Source organism: Mastomys coucha, unplaced genomic scaffold (assembly GCF_008632895.1).
Source record: "Mastomys coucha isolate ucsf_1 unplaced genomic scaffold, UCSF_Mcou_1 pScaffold14, whole genome shotgun sequence".
NCBI classification, from domain to species: domain Eukaryota; kingdom Metazoa; phylum Chordata; class Mammalia; order Rodentia; family Muridae; genus Mastomys; species Mastomys coucha.
The window spans coordinates 4,629,173-4,648,561 of NW_022196896.1; the positions used below are offsets into that span (position 1 = coordinate 4,629,173).

The window sequence follows — 19,389 nt, forward strand, 5'->3', positions numbered from 1 at the left end:
AAAAAAAAAAAAAAAAAAAAAAAATTATTTAAGCCACTATCATTCTATATTTCCACCAAACTGAACACTATTTCTCCCCAGCATTAGGTTCTGATGAGCCGTCCTGCCTCCATCTTGGGTTTAAAAGCCATCTTAAAATAAAGACAAACTAGGTTTAATTCTATTTATGATTAAACCTCTGTTTCTCAAAGATTGGGCTGTGCCCCACATGTATCCTTAATACAAAAGGCTCTGTCCTATCGTTCCAGGAAATGGCAACTGTGCCTTTGTTCCAAAAGGTTACTTTGACCACTACCTGTTGTTGTCACTACTTGTTATAAACACCTTGTAACCATGGCTTTGCTTCAGGAGATGGTTATGAGTAATTTGATATGCTTATGTTCTGCTTCTATAGCCCTGCCTATTTGCCTGTCAAACCCCGCATTTGGAAACCTGCTACCCTTGAGCTTTAAAAGCTTTATCTTCCTTCCACCCAATAATGATCTCTTGAACCCTACTTTCAGTTGGAGACAGCCCATGTACATGAATAAAAAGGCTTGCTTTAATTAATTGCTTGCTTTAATTGGCCATGATGATTTGGGTCAGTGGTCTTTCTCCTTGAATCTTTAAGAAACAGTATTACAATGAAAAACCATGACAAACCTAAGGGAACATTTTAAAAATGTTTAGGAATATATGAACTTTTCCAGTAAGTGTTAATGGAATGGGCATGTTAATGGCTGGGCATGACATGGCCAGTGCCATGTTGAAATCAGAGCAGGCATGGTTACTCCATTGGACCCTTATGAACCACTCAGAGGCCACCAACACTCCCTGAAGAAAGGGGAGAGGCCTCATGAGACAGGACATACAACATAGAACATAGTACATACTTGATAGGGGAGGCTTTTCTTCCACAGTATGGCAGGCTGTAAGCTACCCATTCTTCTGTAAGTAAGCCTAATTCAACTTGTCCCTTCACTAAACTAGACTTGGTAGAATAATATTTTTGGTCTGTAGTTAGCATCCTTTCTGTGGCAAATAGAAGTTTATTCAAGTTTCCCCAGGAAAAGTCACACACCTTTGAGAGAATGCTCCCCTGAGGAAATGATCTGGAACTGTAAGGACACTGTAAAAGTTCAGTTAAGTCCTTGGCTCCCCTAACCCCTGCTCCTACCATGCTGGACTAAAGAACCTAAGGCTAGTGATCACTGTCAGGACAGCACGTCAAACTCTTCATTATAATTGCTTTATTACAGAGGAACACCAGAGTGAACTTTTGAAATAAATAACTTTTGCTATGGTTAAATAGAGAAAATATATTCAGGGAGTATAATATACATTAATTTGTCTTCTCCAAATATCACCAATGTACAAATGATTTTGTAAAGTTGTTTTTCACATAAAGGATTTTAAAAAGCAAAGAAAAATGGAACTTTATATTTTAAATTAATATGAGCAACATAGTTCCAAATACTGAAAATGTAAGACAGGTTTCTTAGGTATTCCAGGCATAAATATTAGCTGTAAGAACCGACAGTGTGTTTCAGTAATGAGATCTAACAGAGTAAATCTGTAAACATATCTCTTTGACAATTATATGCAAACCGTTTTTTAATCACAGATCTACTAAAACTCTCTGAATGTAAACCTCAAACACATTGTAAAAGAAATTCTAAATTACAACAATACAAAAGCAACAATTGTCAACAAAGTTATTTGGTTTACAAAATGTAGAGTAAAAGTCAAATACCTTAAAGCTGTTTTATGAAGACCTTTTCTTTATTTCTTTCCTTCCTTCCTTTTTTCTTTCTTTTTTCTTTCTTTCTCTTTCTATTCTCCTTTTCTCTCTCTCCCTCTTTCCCTCTTTCCCTCTCTCTCTCTTTCCCTCTCTCTCTTTCCCTCTCTCTCTGTCCCTCTCTCTCTGTCCCTCCCTCCCTCTCTCTCTGTCCCTCTCTCTCTGTCCCTCTCTCCCTCTCTCTCTCTCTCTCTCTCTCTCTCTCTCTCTCTCTCTCTCGTGTGTGTGTGTGTGTGTGTGTGTGATGGGTCTCAAAATTCCCCAGGCTGCCTCAGCTTCCTGAGTGCTACTGAGGTAACAAGCATGTGCCACCTATCTGACTTGAAGGTGTAGTTTTGACCTTAAATGTTTTGCACACATTTAATATGCATATGTGTGTGCGTACATGTGCACACATGCCATAGTATAGGTGTGGAAATCAGAGAGAGTCTGCAGGAGTCACCCTTGCGGGTTCCAGGGTTTTCATTCAAGTTGCCCAGCTAGCTCTCAGTTGCCACGTTTGGATGGTGAATGGGTTTACCCACCAGGCTATCTCATTAGCTAATACTTCTTAATATAATGTACTGTGTTTAATTTTTTTAAAAGACTTTTATATAATTAGGATATTTAACTAGAGCTCTAAAAAGAAAAATGCAGATGAAAATAGCTATATAGAAATAATGGTATAAATATGAATTTATACAAAATGTACTATACTTCAAATATGTAAGGCTTAACATGAGTTTTTGTGGATTCTGAGTGTTCCACACCATAATTTTTAGAGTAGTCTCAAGCCATTCAAAATCTAGAACTTCTAAAATGGTTTCACTTTTTTAAAAAAAGCATTCATTTATTTCCCTTAGGCAGGGTCTCATGTAGCCCAGTTCACGCTGGTTTTACCCCTTCTACCTCACCCCCAAGGGCTGGGGTCACAGACTCAGGCCACCACACGGCTCTGTTTAAGCAGTTGAAGCAAACATGGATAACAATTTCATGTCAACTGGTCTGTGCTGTTGTGTTCAAAAACAATGAAATGTTCTTTAAGTTAGCTTTTAAACATCTTTTAGCTATCTTTTAAACAGCTATGGAATCTCCACATAAATTTTACCTTCTGAGACTTCAGAATGCTGTAATGTGAACTAGTATTAACTGGGATACTTCCGTTTAAGTTTAAACAGAAGTTACAAGAAAGACACAGATGGCTAAACAGATTAAGTCTGGCCTATCCAATTACATATAGTCACAATTATTTTTTATGCGAAAGGTGCTTTAGAATAAAAATATTTTGGTAGAGGATATTATTGACAATATTTAACACTAAGTAGAATTTTTGCATTGGTTCCATTTTACCGCTATCTTTCAGAAAGTATCCCTCACTGCCATGTGAACCAGGTACAGGCTATGCAATGGCAACATTGCATACACAGTGAGTGAGTTGTGGATGAGCCCTTAAAGCAAGATAAAACATTTATTAGTCAAAGCTAGGGCAATTTTATTCTTTCCACATGCCTGAAGTAACTAATGCAGGTTCGAATTTCTACAGGCCTTGAAGAATTTTAACCACAATGAGGTGTGAGAGATAACTTGTAGCAGAGCTTTGTGGCTCTGCTGGAAGTTGCTCTTCACCAACTGTTTTTATGATGGTAACTCCCAGATCTGGAGTGTGACCGGAAATGAGAATGTTTTGTTGTTTGTGTCTTCGATCCAGAACTGGCATACCCTCTGGGAGACTTGCATGGAGATCTTGCTATGGAGTCACAGTGTCGTCCATGGGGTCTGGACTTTGCTCCGGAGCCAGTCTGCTTTTGAGGTGAGCGTGACTGTGATTTTTCCATCGACTTGGACCTTTTGGGTAAGGACTTGGATCTTGATCGTCCTCTAGATCCAGAATTCCTTCTTGGTGTTCTTGACTGCCTCACGGAGGTAGACTGCCTGGGTAGTGATTTGGAACGAGATTTAGACTGACTGTAAGAAGATCGCCTGTGCCGAGACCTGAAAGCATGCAGACCATTAGAGCATGTACTTTATACAGGGCAGCGGCTTAAGACAGCACTTCCTCGTGTGCGTGCTCTGTATGACACTGAACAGGTGCTGTGGTTTGAATGTGAAATATACCCCACAGGGGCTGTCAAGATGACTTAGTGGCTAAAAGCACTGGCTCTTCCAGAGGATCTGGGTTTCTAGAGGATCCTAGCCCCCACGTGGTAGGTCACACAGATCCAGAGAATCTGGTGCCTTCTGGCCTCTGAAAGTACTGCATACGCTTGAGTCACAGATATACATACAGGTAAAAGACGCATACAGATAAAATGGGGAAAAAAATCCTCCCCAGACTCAAGTACTGCTAGGGGACTTAGGGGGTGTGACTAGATCCTGAGGGCTCTGACCTAACCAGTGGGTTAACCCCCTGATGGACTCAGTGTATGGCATTATCAGGTGAAGGTGAAAGGTAGGAGGTGAGGCCTTCTTAGTGGAAGTGGGTCACTGGGGCTGCTTTCAAAGCTGTTTCTTTCTTTCATCAGGCTGGTGGTAGTGCATGCCTTTAACCCTGGCACTCAGGAGGCATAGGCAGGAGATCTGAGTCTGGTCAATGCCAGTCTGGTCTACAGAGCAGGTTCCAGGACAGTTAGGGGTACACAGAGACACACGATCTCTTGCCTTACCATCCTGAGTAGCTAAGATCACAGGGCACATGCATGTGGGGCAGATGGAGACACTGAGTGTCTTACTCAGTGGCTTCCCACTTTATTTTCTGAGACAGGTTCTCCCTGAATTCAGATCTCAATAACTGGCTAGGCTGGCTGGTCAGCAAGCTCCAGGGATATGCCTGTCTCTGCTTCCTCTAGTGCTGGGGTTAGAGGCACAAGCCAGCAGGACCAGCTTTTGCATGGTGTTGGGGGAACCACCTACCTGACTCTATAATGCAATTGCTGTGTTTTTCTTTTTTCTTTTTCCCTTTCTTTCTTCTTTTTGTTTGATCTTTCAGCCTGGGACATATGTGGCCTGGCTAGTCTTGAACTCTACATGTAGCTGATGGTGACCTCAAATTCCTGAGCCTCCTCCCTCCACCTTTCCATCACACCACATCCAGCTATTCAGATCATTCCTTAAGATCAGAATTCACTTTAAAACTCCACAAGCCTATGAAAAAGTTAAAGCGTTAAGCCATACATATTTAAGAGAATTTGGGCATGACAATTCAATTTCAATGACTCTTTCAATAGTATCACCATTTAACTTGCACTGTGATTTAGTAGTTTCTAATAAAATAGATACCAATTTCTAAGTAGAAAAATAGACAACTTGCAAAGGTCTTTTCTTAACAAATTTACTATTTTCTTGTCTCCTTTCTATATAATATGAGCATAGCTGGAATTGGTTCTTAATAATAATACATTATCAGCTTATAAGAATAAATTGCAGAATAAAAGGCAGAGGCAGGTGGATCTCTGAGTTCAAGGCCACCCTGGTCTACAGAGCAAGTTCCAGGGACAGCCAAAGCTTCACAGAGAAACCTTGTCTTGAAAAACAAAACAAACAAGCAAATTGATTTAATTTTAGCCATCTTCCTTCCTTTCATAAACAACCACCTAACTTCTTTTGCGCTTACTCTTTTGCAGAAGTCAAGATTCTGAATTATTGGGTTCCTTTAGGAAAATCTCACTTATCTAAAATTCCTAAGCTTGTTTGTTTAGTATATATTATTTTATGTGTTTTATTTAGGGGCAGGGTCTTACTGTGTAGCCCCAGCTGGCCTTGAACTTAAGATCTCGCCCTTTCCATTCTTGACTACTGGGGCTACAGAACATGTGGTATCCACCACATCCTGCTTCTGTTTTCCCCACATTCTCTCTCTCTCTCTCTCTCTCTCTCTCTCTCTCTCTCTCTCTCTCTCTTTCTCTCTCTGTGTGTGTGTATGTGTAAGCCTTTTCTTTTGGGGAGAAGAGGCTGAGACAGCTCTAGATAGGTAGCGTCTGCCTTATAAATACTGGGATTACAGGTATGTGCTACTATGGCCAGCTTCACTGTGTCTATCTATTTAAAAAGTTAAAATTAAGTCATAGTTCCCTGATACTTAAAAGCAATCACTTAAAAGCACTGGAATACAGCCAATAAGTCCAAGCTGAATAACAATATATTGGCTAGGTATGGTAGTATATGCCTGTAATCCCAGGACTTGGGAGGCTGAGGTTGAAGGATCGTTTCAAGTTTGAGCCTGACTTGGGTTAAATAGTGTGTTCAAGGCCAGCCTGGATTATATATCACTTTTTAAAAGTTAGGGGGCAGTGGTGTACATCTGTAAACCCAGGACTGAGGGATGTGGTGGGGGTGGAGGACGGTAGATTCCAGTTCACTGGTCAGCCAGGCTAGCTTAAATGACAGAGCTTCAGTTTGAGAGACCAAAACTTAAGGTACAGAGTGATCAAGAGGGAAACCTGATATAAACCTCTAACCACACACATGCATGCACATCCACATGAATACATGTGCACACACATACACGAATGTGTACTTATAACACACACAATCTAAATGACACTAACAAGACCCTGTCTAAAGATAAAAAGTTTTAAAGGAGAGGGGTATATAGTATGGATATAGTAGAGTGCCTGCGAGCATGTGCCCAGTCCTGAGTTCAACCCCAGTGTTCAGAAAAACAATATATGATAGAGAAGAACATATCTTTCTACAAAAGTTAGTTTATGCATATTAAACAAAATCACCCAAGAACCTGCCCCTCCATATCCCCAGTAATTCTTTAAAATGCGTGCCATAAACAGTAGAAAATGAGGCCGCCCACTGTTTCTTTCAGTACTTACTCTTTCAGGCTATCAGAGCGCCTCCGGTCTCTTCCCCATGAAGAACTCCGGCTTCTCGATCTCCTCTGGCTCGGGCTTCTGGATCTCCTGTGGTCACTCGGGGAGCACAGGTGGCGCTCTTTTGACTTCATTTGGCCTGGTGCTGGAATATGAAGAACAAGGCTTCTAACAGTTCACTACCTGACAACCACGGTAGCTGCCACTCAGTCCGTATCATTTTCTGAAGAACTCTAAACCAAAGCTATTGTTGCTGAGGCTCATTCGGCTAAGTAAGTAAGGTCTAATGGTCATTTACACTTACTTTTGCGGTCACCTTGTGCAAACTGTATTTCAATTTGCCGGCCACATACCCACTTCCTGTTGAGGTTGTAAAGTGCATCTTCAGCATCCCGAACATCTTCAAACATGACCAGTTGTTAAGGACACTTTGGACATCAGATGGTAAATAAAAATATTTCTAGGGTATTATTTACATGTGAAATTAAGTCAACAAGAAAACCAAGTTGTGGCTTTAATATGAATAACCAAAAAAGCCTTTGTATTTTATTATGAAAACACCCTCTTGTGATTAGAAAAATGAATATAAAATAAACAGAAGATACAATATAGCAGCATAATTTGAAGCATGAGAAAACAATTAATCCCAAATTAGCCAGCATTATAAGATAAACTTTTAGAGCTTACTCTCACTTTTTAGAGTAAGGATCCGTCAAGTTTTCCCTGGAAATACAGCATGCAGAAGCTTTTATTCTGCAACTAAAAGTACTCTGTCATTAAAAGTTTAGTTATGAAATTTAGGAGAAATGACTCATAAACAAAACTGCAGTAAAAGTAAGGTAACAGGGAAGACTACTTTGGGCTTCAACGATGGTGTCCATTTTTAAACCTACTGCTCTAAACAGTCCCTTCTGTGTTACTACCTGGGATGTAAGGATAAAGTAACAAGGAAACTAACTGTTAGGGCTGGCTCAAAGAAACCTGAGACAAACGGGTGACTAAGGTGCCTATTAACATATCAAAGCGAGGCCACGGCCAGTCACAGCAGTGCAAGGATCTGCTGCAGAGTCCTCCTGGTGACTACTGGGACACCCTACGCTAACGCGCTAATGCACTAATGTGCTAATGCTCAACAGTCTCTGGGCTTCCCTTCCCTTGCCCCAGCTTCTCTTCCCTATACAATCCAGCCATGTTGGCTCCATGTTCTCTTGGTGTTCTTCGTGGCTCCTGGTCCATCCCCACCCCCTCCCTGCCATGGTCCTGTTCAATCTGGACCCTTCCAGATGCCTCTCGCTGTTTTCTCTTTCATACCGACAACAAAACTTGTCCTCAACCATAGCTAGGAACAATTATGGCCTCATTTTTTACTCAAAAATAATCTGCAAACATCTGGAACCACATGCACTGGTTTGAAATGCTCCAGTGAACGTCCTAATCTAAAGCACTTGGCCGCAAGCCTTACTGTAAGGGAGAGTAGCTGTGTGGAACTGTAAATAGCTGTACTGCAGGAGGCTGTTTACCAGCCTTTTTTCTCTCTGTCTTTTTAGGACAGCATCTCATTTTGTAGCTCTGGCTGGCTTGGAGCTCCTTATGTGGACCATACTGTCACTGAACTCACAGAGATCCCTCTACTTTCCAAACGTTGGGATTAAAGGTATGAGCCACCATGCTGGGCCCTGTTTACTAGTTTTCTTAAAGTAGCAAATAAACAAACAAGGAAGCTCAAAAAATGCATATAATAGGAGACTGGCAATGACCTCCGTAACAGGACATCTTGAACTCCCTCCATCTTTTACCCTTTAGGACCTGCAAAGTGGACTTTATAAGAGATGTAGAACCAATAAAACTCAGATTTGGGTTTAACTCCAGAACTCTGTATAAATCTAAGAAAGCTGGTCTCAAAGCTTGCTTTGTTCTTTGCTTGATAAAGGCTTCCTTCTCCCAGGTCTACACGGTGCCCACCCGGCCCCTTTGCTCCTGGCTGCTCAGGTGCCTTCTGTTTTAACTGTGAGGCTTACACTTAGCTAACAAGTAGATTCAAACTATGGAGGCGCTGGCCAGCTGTCTTAGATTTTCTGAAAGAAAGAAACAAACACATTTAATTAGACAATGTTGAGCTCATTCACTCCTGAGTACATATATATATGTGTGTGTGCCCAGGATGCAGTATATTTGCATGCACCCATAAAATGAAGGATATTGAACATAAGCGAATCCTCTGGGGCGGCGACTGTAGAAGTCCAGTGGGATATAAACATCTACTATGGGGCCATATCTGCCAAACTCTCGGCGCAAGTCCTCAGGCCTGGAGTGTTACAGAAATAAGGCAAAGAAATATAAAAAGCTGGAGTAAATACTTTGTCTATAGAAATCCAACTGAAATATCAGAAATAAAGTATATGGTTGGGCCAGTGAGAGGGCTCAGCTCAATGGGTAAGGGTATATGAGGCTGTAATCAGTCTTTGGCTACTTGGTGGGTTCTCTTCCACTCTTCTCCACCCCTTTTCTACACTTTCAATCCACTAACACTAGATAAGAAAGAAGAAGAAAGGATAGAGAGGAAAAGAAAAGATCCCTGAATAAAGTCAGGGGTCAGAAAGTAGACTACTTCCTGCTGATTAGAAACATCTGGCTCCTTGGGACAAATTTGATCTCTGCTATCACAATATCTAACCTCTCAGTGCCCTAGGATTTATGTATCCTCTGAAAAGTCCCCAGAATTCCAAACATCAGACAATCGCAGAAACTATCTGCATCTGGTAAAATCACACCCCTGCTAGAGCAGGAGGCAAATCATAGTCAGCTGCTGTGGACAATCTGAAGAAGCCCCATATTCCACACCTGGGATTAAAATGAAAGCATCCTCTTACAATATTTCTATGTTTTGTTTTTTTTTTTAAAGAAACCAAAATTGTCACTACATAAGGCTAAGCCTAAAGACCTGAGTTCAAAACCTGAATCCCACATGATGGAAAGAGAACCATCTCTTACAGGTTGTTCTTTAATCTTTAAGCACAGAGTCAAAGGAAGAGGAGGAGGAGGAGGAGGAGGAACACAGAGAGGCACACACAAATAAATGTTAAAAAAATTAAACAGGGAGTATATTGTCTAAACTTTCCTTATCTAAAACTGTCTCTCGTAACAATTAGCCACATTTCTTTCTTTTGGTGGGTATCATAGGGTAGAGAACCAACTCTTGCTATGTACACCAGGCTGGCATCGAACTCACAGATCTGCCTCAGCCCTCCAAGTGCTAGGATTGCAGGTTGCACTTCATGGCTACTTCACACACAGTTTTGAAAGGAAAAGAAAATCAAAACAAGACCATTCTCAGTCCTCTTGATCTTGGAAGTCTGGATTAGTGACCTGGGAGTCTGTACTTCTTATAGACATTTCAGGTGGTTGTTAAATTTAGTCAAGTTCAAAAAGTCTGACCCAGTATAGCCACCTTTAAAAGTTATTTCTATCAAAAGACTTGACAGTTTCATTTAAGAACACATTCACTTGCCTCTCTGTAACTTCATGCTTATTCTAATTTTGTTTTCAGAAGAGAAGAATTAGAATCTAAAGGAGTCTCAGAATTTTTTTTTAGACTTTAACAAAAAAAAAATGTGTTTTCCCATATAACCAAAAGCAAAGTAACTACTTTATTCTTATATTTGATGGTATTTTGAGCCTCCAGTATGTATTCTACCATTATAGCATGGGACTTTACTTTAAAAGAAAAAGATAGCAGAGAGAGAGAGAGAGAGAGAGAGAGACAGAGAGACAGAGAGACAGAGAGAGAGAGACAGAGAGAGAGACAGAGAGACAGAGAGAGACAGAGAGAGAAAGAGAGACAGAGAGAGACAGGCAGATAGAGAGAGAGAGAGACAGACAGACACAGAGAGACACAGACACACACACATACACACACACACACACACAGAGAGAGAGAGAGAGAGAGAGAGAGAGAGAGAGAGAGAGAGAGAGAGAAACATATAGATGGGATAGCGGGGGGGGTGGGGTTATAGGGAGAATGGGTAGCTGTGGGGAAGGAAGCCTGTGAGCCGGAGGGATTTTGGGGGTGGGGGTGGGGATGGAGAAGGGAAACCCAGCTGGATTCTGGAAGCTTATTTAGACTGCCTTTGGAGTTTCCTTTGTACCCAATGATAGCATCATTGGGTCTTTGCAGAGCTACAATTTAACTGAAGCACAACATGTTTAGCAGGGCTAGCTGGCAGTTATATACACAAGGAGCTGTTCATCTGCAGATGATTTAATTCTCATAACTCTATGGTTGTTTACAGACAGATTAATCTGTCTGTGAGGTCACTGAGATAGCAAGTGATGGAGATGGAATCAATCACTAGTCTCTTATTAATCTCTGTAGCATACAGTCTCAGGGAGCTTGCAGGGACTCGGCCTCAAGGTTCCAGGACAAAGCATGGCTCAGAAGAAAGAGTGTTTCAGAACAGCACCGAGGAGGACTCAAAGGTCTGCTCTGGCTCTAGGAAACGGAAGGAAGCTGCTGTCAGTAACAGAAGTCAGACATTAGAAAAGAGCTTACTGAAAAGAGCCGTGCTTCCTGGTGCAGAGCTGGGGAGTGAGACATACCGTAGTATTCAGAAAGCCTGTGGGTATGCGAGTGATATTGATCAATTTCTCTTAAGACTACACAATAATATGTCTGATTTTTAATTAAATTTGTACATTTTAATTTAATCTTATTGTATGTGAGTCTGAATCTGGGCATGTACCTGCAGAAGCATCTCGTGGCAGTCGGAGGACAGCTTTTAAGTGTTAGTTCTCTTTCACAGTGGGACCTGACTGCCTTTTTCTGATGAGCCATCTTGGTGGCCCAGTATATCAGTAGGTAAGGCTAGAGGCTTTATGTCATAACATAAAGACTGATCTAACATTGATGAGACATCTACTGTATGCCCTGGGCAGTGTCTCTTTTATGGCACACTCTATTTAATATTGTTTGGCTGTCTTCTTAAATAGTCTATTAGTGTCACAATATCTTTTTCCTTTCTTCGTTCGATAACTCAGAAGGAATGGGTCTTCTAAAAAAATAAATAAATAAATCTGGCTCCTGTATATCTGAATGTCAGCCATCTCTCTCACAGCTGTGACCACATCATGGGGACCCCCACCATGAAACCCAGAGTGGCCCCAAGTCTGAAAACCAAGCCTCATTCAGCTGGTCTACAAGTTGTGGTGACAGCAAGCCAGGTTCCAAAAGTGAGACCAGATATGCACGCCAAGAAACACCACAAACAACCTCACCCCAGATGCCTCCATCCCACAAACACAGCAAATGACCATGACTGCATGTCTCCTCCAGGAGCCAGCATCCCCCTATAGTATTTACTGAGAAAAGCAACTTAGCCTGTCCATAAGGTAAGGACTTAAACAGCAATTATAAATATGCTTGAAGTACTCAAAAGGATACATATAAATGCCTGAAGATCATGAAAAAAAAAACCAAACAGCTGAATGAAAAAATAAGTACAAGTGCTTGGGAGATAGTTCAGCAATTAAGAGCACTGACTGCTCTTCCAGAGGACCTGTGTTCAATTCCCAGCAACGACATGGTGGTTCACAACCATTTGTAATGTGATCTTATGCCCTCTTCTGGTGTGTTAATAGCAAAAGTGTACTTAATAAATAAGTCTTAAAAAAAGAAGAAAAAAGGACTAGTTTGAAAAAAAGAGAAAAAATAAGCATAATTCAAGATATGAAAACAGAAATTAATTAGGAGAAAAAATACTTGAAGAAAAGCCAAAAGAAAATAAGTTTAAAAAAAAAAATCTCAAGAATCCAAACAAAGAGCTCAGAGAAAAATATCACCAAAAGATTTGATCAAGTAGAAGAGAACATCAAGTCTTGAAGACAAGGCAAAAGAAATAGATTGCTCAGTCAAGAAACTACTAAATCTAAAACAAAACAACTGAGAACACACTATCCAGGAAATCTAGGACACTATGAAAAGACCAAACCTACAAATTACAGATATAGAAGATGGAGAAGAAATCAGGTTAAAGACACAGAAAGTATTTTCAATGAAACCATAGATGGAAACCTCCTCAGTCTAAAGAAGGAGGTGCCTATCAAGGTACAAGAAGCATACAGAACACCAACGAGGATCCGATAGGAAGCCCCTCTCAACACACAATAATGAAAACACTAAATATAAAGGGCCCTTTAAAGGGGCATAAACAGCTTCAAGGGAGAAAGATCAAGACACATATAACAGAAAGCCCATCAGAATTACAGTAATTTTTTTTAAGATTTTTTTTTTCAGTTTGTTTGTTTTGTGGAGACAGGGTTTCTTTGCTTAACCATCCTGGCTGTCCTGGAACTCACTCTGTAGACCAGGATGGCCTTGAACTCACAGAAATCCATCTGCCTCTGCCTCCTGAGTGCTAGGATTAAAGGCATACTTTTTTATTTTTTAAGATTTATTTTGATTTTCTGTGTAGAAGTTCTGCCTGCACATATGCAGGTATGTTGCTTGTATGTCTAGTGCTCAGGGAAAGGGCTTCAGATTCCCAGAGACTGGAGTTACAGACAGTTGTGAGCCATCACATGGGAGCTGGGAATTGAACTCTGGTCATCTGGAAGAGTATCCAGAGCTCTTAACTGTTGAGCCATCTCTCAAGCCACCAGCACTTCGATAGAGACCACAAAACCAAGAAGGTCCTGAGCTGAGGCTCTACAAGTTCTGAAAGACCATGGGTGCCAACCCAGCCTTCTATACTCAGCAAAACCATGAATTGTAATTAATGGAGAAAGAAAACTATTTCACAATAAAAACAGATTTAAGGCATTTACATTCAGTAAACCAGCTCTGCAAAGGGGAACAGAAGGAGTGCTTTAGCATAAAAGGATGATCAAACCCTCCAAGGAGGCACAAGGCCTAAGAAGTCTAAGAAAACGACACCATGACAACGAAAAAAGAATTAATAAACATTGTTTGATAACAACTCTCAATGTTAATGGTCTCAATTTCCCAAAAAAAAAAGGATACAAACTAACATGAGCCATCTTTGTACTGCCTCCAAAAGACCCACACCATCTAGAGGAGATACCACCATAGAGCAAAAGGATAAAAGGAATTCACAAGTAAATGGAATCAAGAAGCAACCAAGTATAGATACTTTAATATCTGACAAAATAGACTTCAAACCAAAATTACTCAGAAGAGGTAATGATGGGTACTCCGTACTCACTCAAGGAAAATCTACCAACAAATGTGCCAATCCTAAATGTGTGTGTACCAAACGCAGGACAATCACTTTCATAAATTAGGTCTAAAATCACATACTGACCCTCACACAGCAATAGTGGGTGACTTTAGTACTCAACTGTCACCAACAGACAGACAGTCCACCCAGACAAAAACTAAACGGAGATCCTCGGTAGTTAAAGGCATCACAGAGAAAATAGATCTAACACATCTACAGTACATTCACCCAAACACCTAAGAGTGCACATTCCTCTCAGCAGCCCATGGAACTCTCTCCAAAACTGACCACATATTAAGATACAAGGCAACGTCTCAACAAATATAGGGAAAGTGAAATAACATCCTGCATCCTAGCCACCCACCAAAGAATAAAGCTGTATGTATATCTACAATAACAGGAATGACAGAAAGGACACAAACACATGGAAACTAAACAACACACTACTTAATGAAAATTGGGTCAAGGGAGAAAGCAAGGAAATAAAGAGCTTCCTAGAATTAAGTGAAAACAAATAATACAGCATCTGTGGGACACAGTGAAGTCTTCCTCAGAGGAAGATGTATGACACTGGGTGCCTACGTCCGAAAGATGGATCGCTCACATATTAACAATGTAATGATGAAGTTCAGAAAAGCAGCAACAAGCAACACTCAAAGTCAAAGCCTTTCCACTAAAATCAGGACCAAGACAAGCTTATCTACTCTCTCCATTCCTGGTCAGAGACAAATGAAGATGATAAAAAGGATAAAAATACAAAAGAAAGTAGTCAAAATATCCTTATTTGCCAATAATTGTATAACTAAAAGACCCTAAATAATCCACAGGAAACTTCTACAGCTAATACATCTAATGAAGTAGCAGAATACAAAATTGCATGAAAACCAGTAGCCTTCCTCTTACAAACAAACACACTGACAGAGAAATAGGGAAATGGGAAATAAAGGAAAATGTCTTGGGTAGGCTGGAGAGATGGGGAAGGGGTTAAGGTCATTTGTTCTAACAGAGGCCCTTGATTCATTCTCAGGCCCACACGGCAGCTCACAGTTGTCCATGACTCCAGTTCCAGGGGATCTGATGCCTTCTTTTGATCTCCTTGGGTACCAGGCATGCATATGGTGCATAGACATACATGTAAGCAAAACACTTGTACACATAACATAAAAAAAAATCTTTTAGGTGCAGACCTTGGGTGCAAACTCTGCAGCCAGTCCTACAACACCTAGAGGAAGCTCCACTCCCAGGTGCTCTAACACGCCCAGATTCAGAGGTGAGGAAGACACAACATCTGTCCCAACACCAGGAGTAACTGGGACCAGTAGGACCCAGGCACACAACCCAATGGCTGGGGTTGCTTGCGGTCTGTCTGGGCCGGCCAGTGCCCTGAGCAGACCTTGGGCGCAAACTCCTTAGCCAGTCCCACAACACCCAGAGGAAGCTCCACTTCCAGGCACTCTAACAAGCCCAAGATCACATGATCCCAGAACCACAGGATCCCAGAGACAGCTTGACTCTGAGGAGTTCTGACACAACCAGGATCACAGGAAGGACAGGCTTCAGTCAGATTTAGCAAGGGCAGGTAGCACTAGAGATAACCAGATGGATGGAGGAAGGGGAGGTGTGGGGGCAAGTGTAAGAAAATAAACAACCCAAACCAAGGTCACTTGGCATCATCAGAACCCAATTCTTCCACCATAGCAAGTCCTGGACACACCATCACACCAGAAAAGCAAGATTCAGATCTAAAATCACTTCTCATGATGATGATACAGGACTTTAAGAAAGACATAAATAGCCGGGCAGTGGTGGCGCACGCCTTTAATCCCAGCACTTGGGAGGCAGAGGCAGGCGGATTTCTGAGTTCGAGGCCAGCCTGGTCTACAGAGTGAGTTCCAGGACAGCCAAGGCTACACAGAGAAACCCTGTCTTGAAAAAAAAAAGACATAAATAGCACCCTCAAAGAAATACAGGAGAACACAGGTAAACAGCTAGAAGCCCTTCAAGAGGAAACACAAAAATCCCTTAAAGAACTACAGGAAAACACAATCAAACAGGTGAAGGAAATGAACAAAACCATCCAGAACCTAAAAATGGAAATTGAAACAATAAAGAAATCAGAAAGAGAGACAACCCTGGAGATACAAAACCTAGGAAAGAGATTAGGAGTCATAGATGTGAGCATCATCAACAGAATACAAGAGATAGAAGAGAGAATCTCAGGGGCAGAAGACACCATAGAAAACATTGACACAACAGTCAAAGAAAAGGCAAAAGGCAAAAAGGTCCTAACTCAGAACAGCCAGGAAATCCAGGACGCACTGAGAAGACCAAACCTAAGGATAATAGGTACAGAAGAGAGTGAAGACTCCCAATGTAATAAGCCAATAAATATCTTCAACAAAATTATAGAAGAAAACTTCCCTAACCTAAAGAAAAAGATGCCCATGAACATACAAGGAGCCTACAGAACTCCAAATAGACTGGACCAGAAAAAAATTCCTCCTGTCACATAATAATCAAAACACCAAATTCACTAAACAATGAAAGAATTTTAAAATCAGTAAAGGAAAAAGGTCAAGTAACATATAAAGGCAGGCATATCAGAATTACACAAGATTCTCACCAAAGACTATGGAAGCTAGGAAATCCTGGGCAGATGTCATATAAACCCTACAAGAACACAAATACCAGCCCAGGGTACTATACCCAGCAAAACTCTCAATTACCATAGATGGAGAAAACAAGATATTCCATGACAAAACAAAATTTACACTATATCTTTCCAAAAATCTAGCCCTACGAAGGATAATAGATGGAAGACACCAACATAAGGAGCAAAACTACACCCTAGAAGAAGCAAGAAAGTAATCTTTCAATAAATCCACACAAACCTAATTCCACCTCTTACAACAAAAACAACAGGAAGTAACAATTACTTTTTCTTAATATCTTAATATGAAAATTAATATTACCAACATATCCTAATGATTAAAATCCAAAAATATGAGGAATTAGAAATTTGTTGATTGTCATCCAATGGTCTCTCTAATTTGGTAATTGGAGAAATAGGTCCAATATTGTACAATCCATATACACTTTCTGCTTGTTTGTACATGACAGTGTCTTGCTGTGTACCATATAATGGTCTTGAAATCTTGCTTCTCCTATCTCAGCCTCTCTATTAGTAGTATTGTTTATTTCATGTTTTTACACTATACTATGGTTTTCAGAACAGCTTACATATTTCAAAAGTATTTATACAGCCAAAAGAAACATAGACAATTAACTAGGGAGGTGGCTTTTAAGAGAACAACAAAGAGTGAGACTGAATGCTTTGCTTGATGTTTGTTAACTATTGTATCAATTTTGAAGAAGAGGACTTTATAAGTTACTCTTTCTCTGAGATGAATGCTTTTTCAACTTATCACAGCCAATGAACCAGATTCTTACCCTCACCTAATGTCTGTGCCATCCTCCAAGCAAAACCATTGTTCATTGAAACAGTTGGCGAATGACTTTATGGATAGACCATCTTAATACACACACTATTTCTTAAATGAATGTAACCTGTTCTCTGTAGGCTGAGAATGAAGTCACTTACTCAAGACAAATAGCTTTGACCATAGCAGGAAGTCTGTATCCAAAAATCGTGCCTACAATTCATTTCTTGGTGCAGCAGAACTGTTAACTCTCAGCTTAGCTAGATGGAAGTAATATCCTTTGGTGATGTGAGGGTCACTGAAGTACAGCCTTCATTCATTGGATTACAATGAAATCCAATGTCTAAAAATTGTTCTTATTTTGGGCTTGTACCACAATAAAAGCCAAGATTTTAAGCTCTACTAAATACAAAACAAACAAACAAAAAAGACTATCTATATTTATATTCATTAAAAAAATACTAGTAGTGATGTATTATTTTAAAATATACAATTAATATGTTTGGAGTTATTTAAAATTTATTTGAGAAAAATGTATGTATTTTCAGTATTGCTGTAGACAAGCATCTACGTAAGACCATTAAATTGATTATTGCTTTATATCAAACAACTTTTATAATACTCATTTTTATTGTTATAATATTTTATAAATGTTAAAGAATATGACCAAAAAAAAAGGTACTGTAGGTATTGAATGGGGCATCTCTGGGAGGAGTTGGGGTACAAAAGGGAAACAAGAATGTGATTTAATTTATTTACTTATATGTTTTTAAATGTTAACAAATTCAGATATATTGAAATCATGTATCTTTTCTCATCATAATGCAATAAAACTTAAATCAATAAATGAGAAAAAAAGAAAATGAACAATCACACAAAAAAATCTTTTAAAAAAATTCTGGGGGGCTGGCGAGATGGCTCAGTGGGTAAGAGCACTGACTGCTCTTCCAAAGGTCCTGAGTTCGGATCCCAGCAACCACATGGTGGCTCACAACCACCCATAATGAGATCTGTCGCCCTCTTCTGGTACATCCGAAGACAGCTACAGCTACAAAGTATTAGCAGGGCTGGAGTGAGTGGGGCAGGGCTGAGCTGAGTTCAATTCCCAGCAACCACATGATGGCTCATGGCCATCTGTACAGCTACAGTGTACTCATACACATAAAATAAATAAATCTTAAAACAAAAAGTTTTAAAAAAATTCCAGGATAAATATAAGGAAGTGAAATACTATAAAACTTTAAGAAATTGAAGAAGATATTAGGAGAAAATATTTTCTATGCTTATGGATTGGTAAATTAATATTGTAAAATGGCTATCCTACCAAAAGCCATCGACATAGCCACACAACCCCCAGCACAATTCCTCACAGGACTGAACAACATTTATCAGACTTTATATGGAAGCCCATAAAAATTAGAACAGTCTATTAAATTTTTTTAAATTATTATTTTATGTATATGGGTGTTAAGCCTGCATGTTGTCTATGTGCTGTGTGCATCCCTGGTGACAGCAGAGGCCAGAAGAGGGCATTGAATCTCCTAGAATTGCAGTTACAGATGTTTGTGAGCAGTCAGTGGGTGCTAGGAATTAAACCTGGTTCTTAAATGCTGAGCCATCTCTCCAAACTCCTAATGCAACCTTTAACAATGAAAGAACTCCTGAAGGCACCACCATTCCTGATTTTAACTTTTACTATATAGCATAGAAAAAAAAATAGCGTGGAACTGGCATCAAGGCAGATAAATGGAATAGAATATTCCCGGATATTAAGTCCACCTAACTACAAATACCTGATTTTTGACAAAGAGGCAAAAACAACAATAACAACAAAAATAAAAAAACAAACAAAACAAAAAACAAAAAAACCACACACACTAGGAAAAAAAAAAAACTTCAACAAATGGTCCTGGTCAAACTAGATTCATTGCCTGTGGAGGAATGAAACTAGATCCATATCTTGTTTGCAGACAAAACTCAACTCAAAGATCAAGGATCTCAATTATAAGAGCTGATACCCTAAGTGAGGCGGTGGCAGCACACACCTTTAATCCCAGCACTTGGGAGGCAGAGGAAGGTAGATTTCTGAGTTCGAGGCCAGCATGGTCTACAGAGTGAGTTTCAGGACAGCCAGGTCTACACAG

At 40.1% G+C, this 19,389-nt stretch overlaps 1 protein-coding gene and 1 long non-coding RNA gene across 4 annotated transcripts in view; one reads left to right on the forward strand and one right to left on the reverse strand.

The window, feature by feature from the left end:
* Window positions 1–3,233: 3,233 nt before the first annotated feature.
* Window positions 3,234–19,389, reverse strand: part of Srsf12 (serine and arginine rich splicing factor 12) — a 25,913-nt gene continuing 9,757 nt past the window's right edge. Inside the window, exons 2-5 of one of the 2 annotated variants that reach the window (XM_031366427.1) lie at window positions 8,774–8,878; window positions 6,878–6,981; window positions 6,577–6,718; window positions 3,234–3,688 (exon numbers count right to left, since the gene is read on the reverse strand). In XM_031366427.1, the coding sequence (XP_031222287.1) occupies window positions 3,379–3,688; window positions 6,577–6,718; window positions 6,878–6,981; window positions 8,774–8,878 (661 nt within the window). In that variant the 3' untranslated portion in view covers window positions 3,234–3,378. Of the gene's footprint in view, window positions 3,749–6,576; window positions 6,719–6,877; window positions 6,982–8,773; window positions 8,879–19,389 lie in introns of both variants that reach the window. The other variant, XM_031366426.1, reaches the window with a different exon arrangement.
* Window positions 3,485–12,013, forward strand: LOC116087985. 2 transcript variants are annotated; one of them, XR_004117734.1, is made up of 3 exons: window positions 3,485–3,566; window positions 8,121–8,227; window positions 11,685–12,013. It is a non-coding gene; the product is annotated as an uncharacterized LOC116087985 (long non-coding RNA). The 2 variants fall into 2 exon arrangements; XR_004117733.1 differs by lacking the exon at window positions 3,485–3,566 and adding an exon at window positions 6,698–6,845.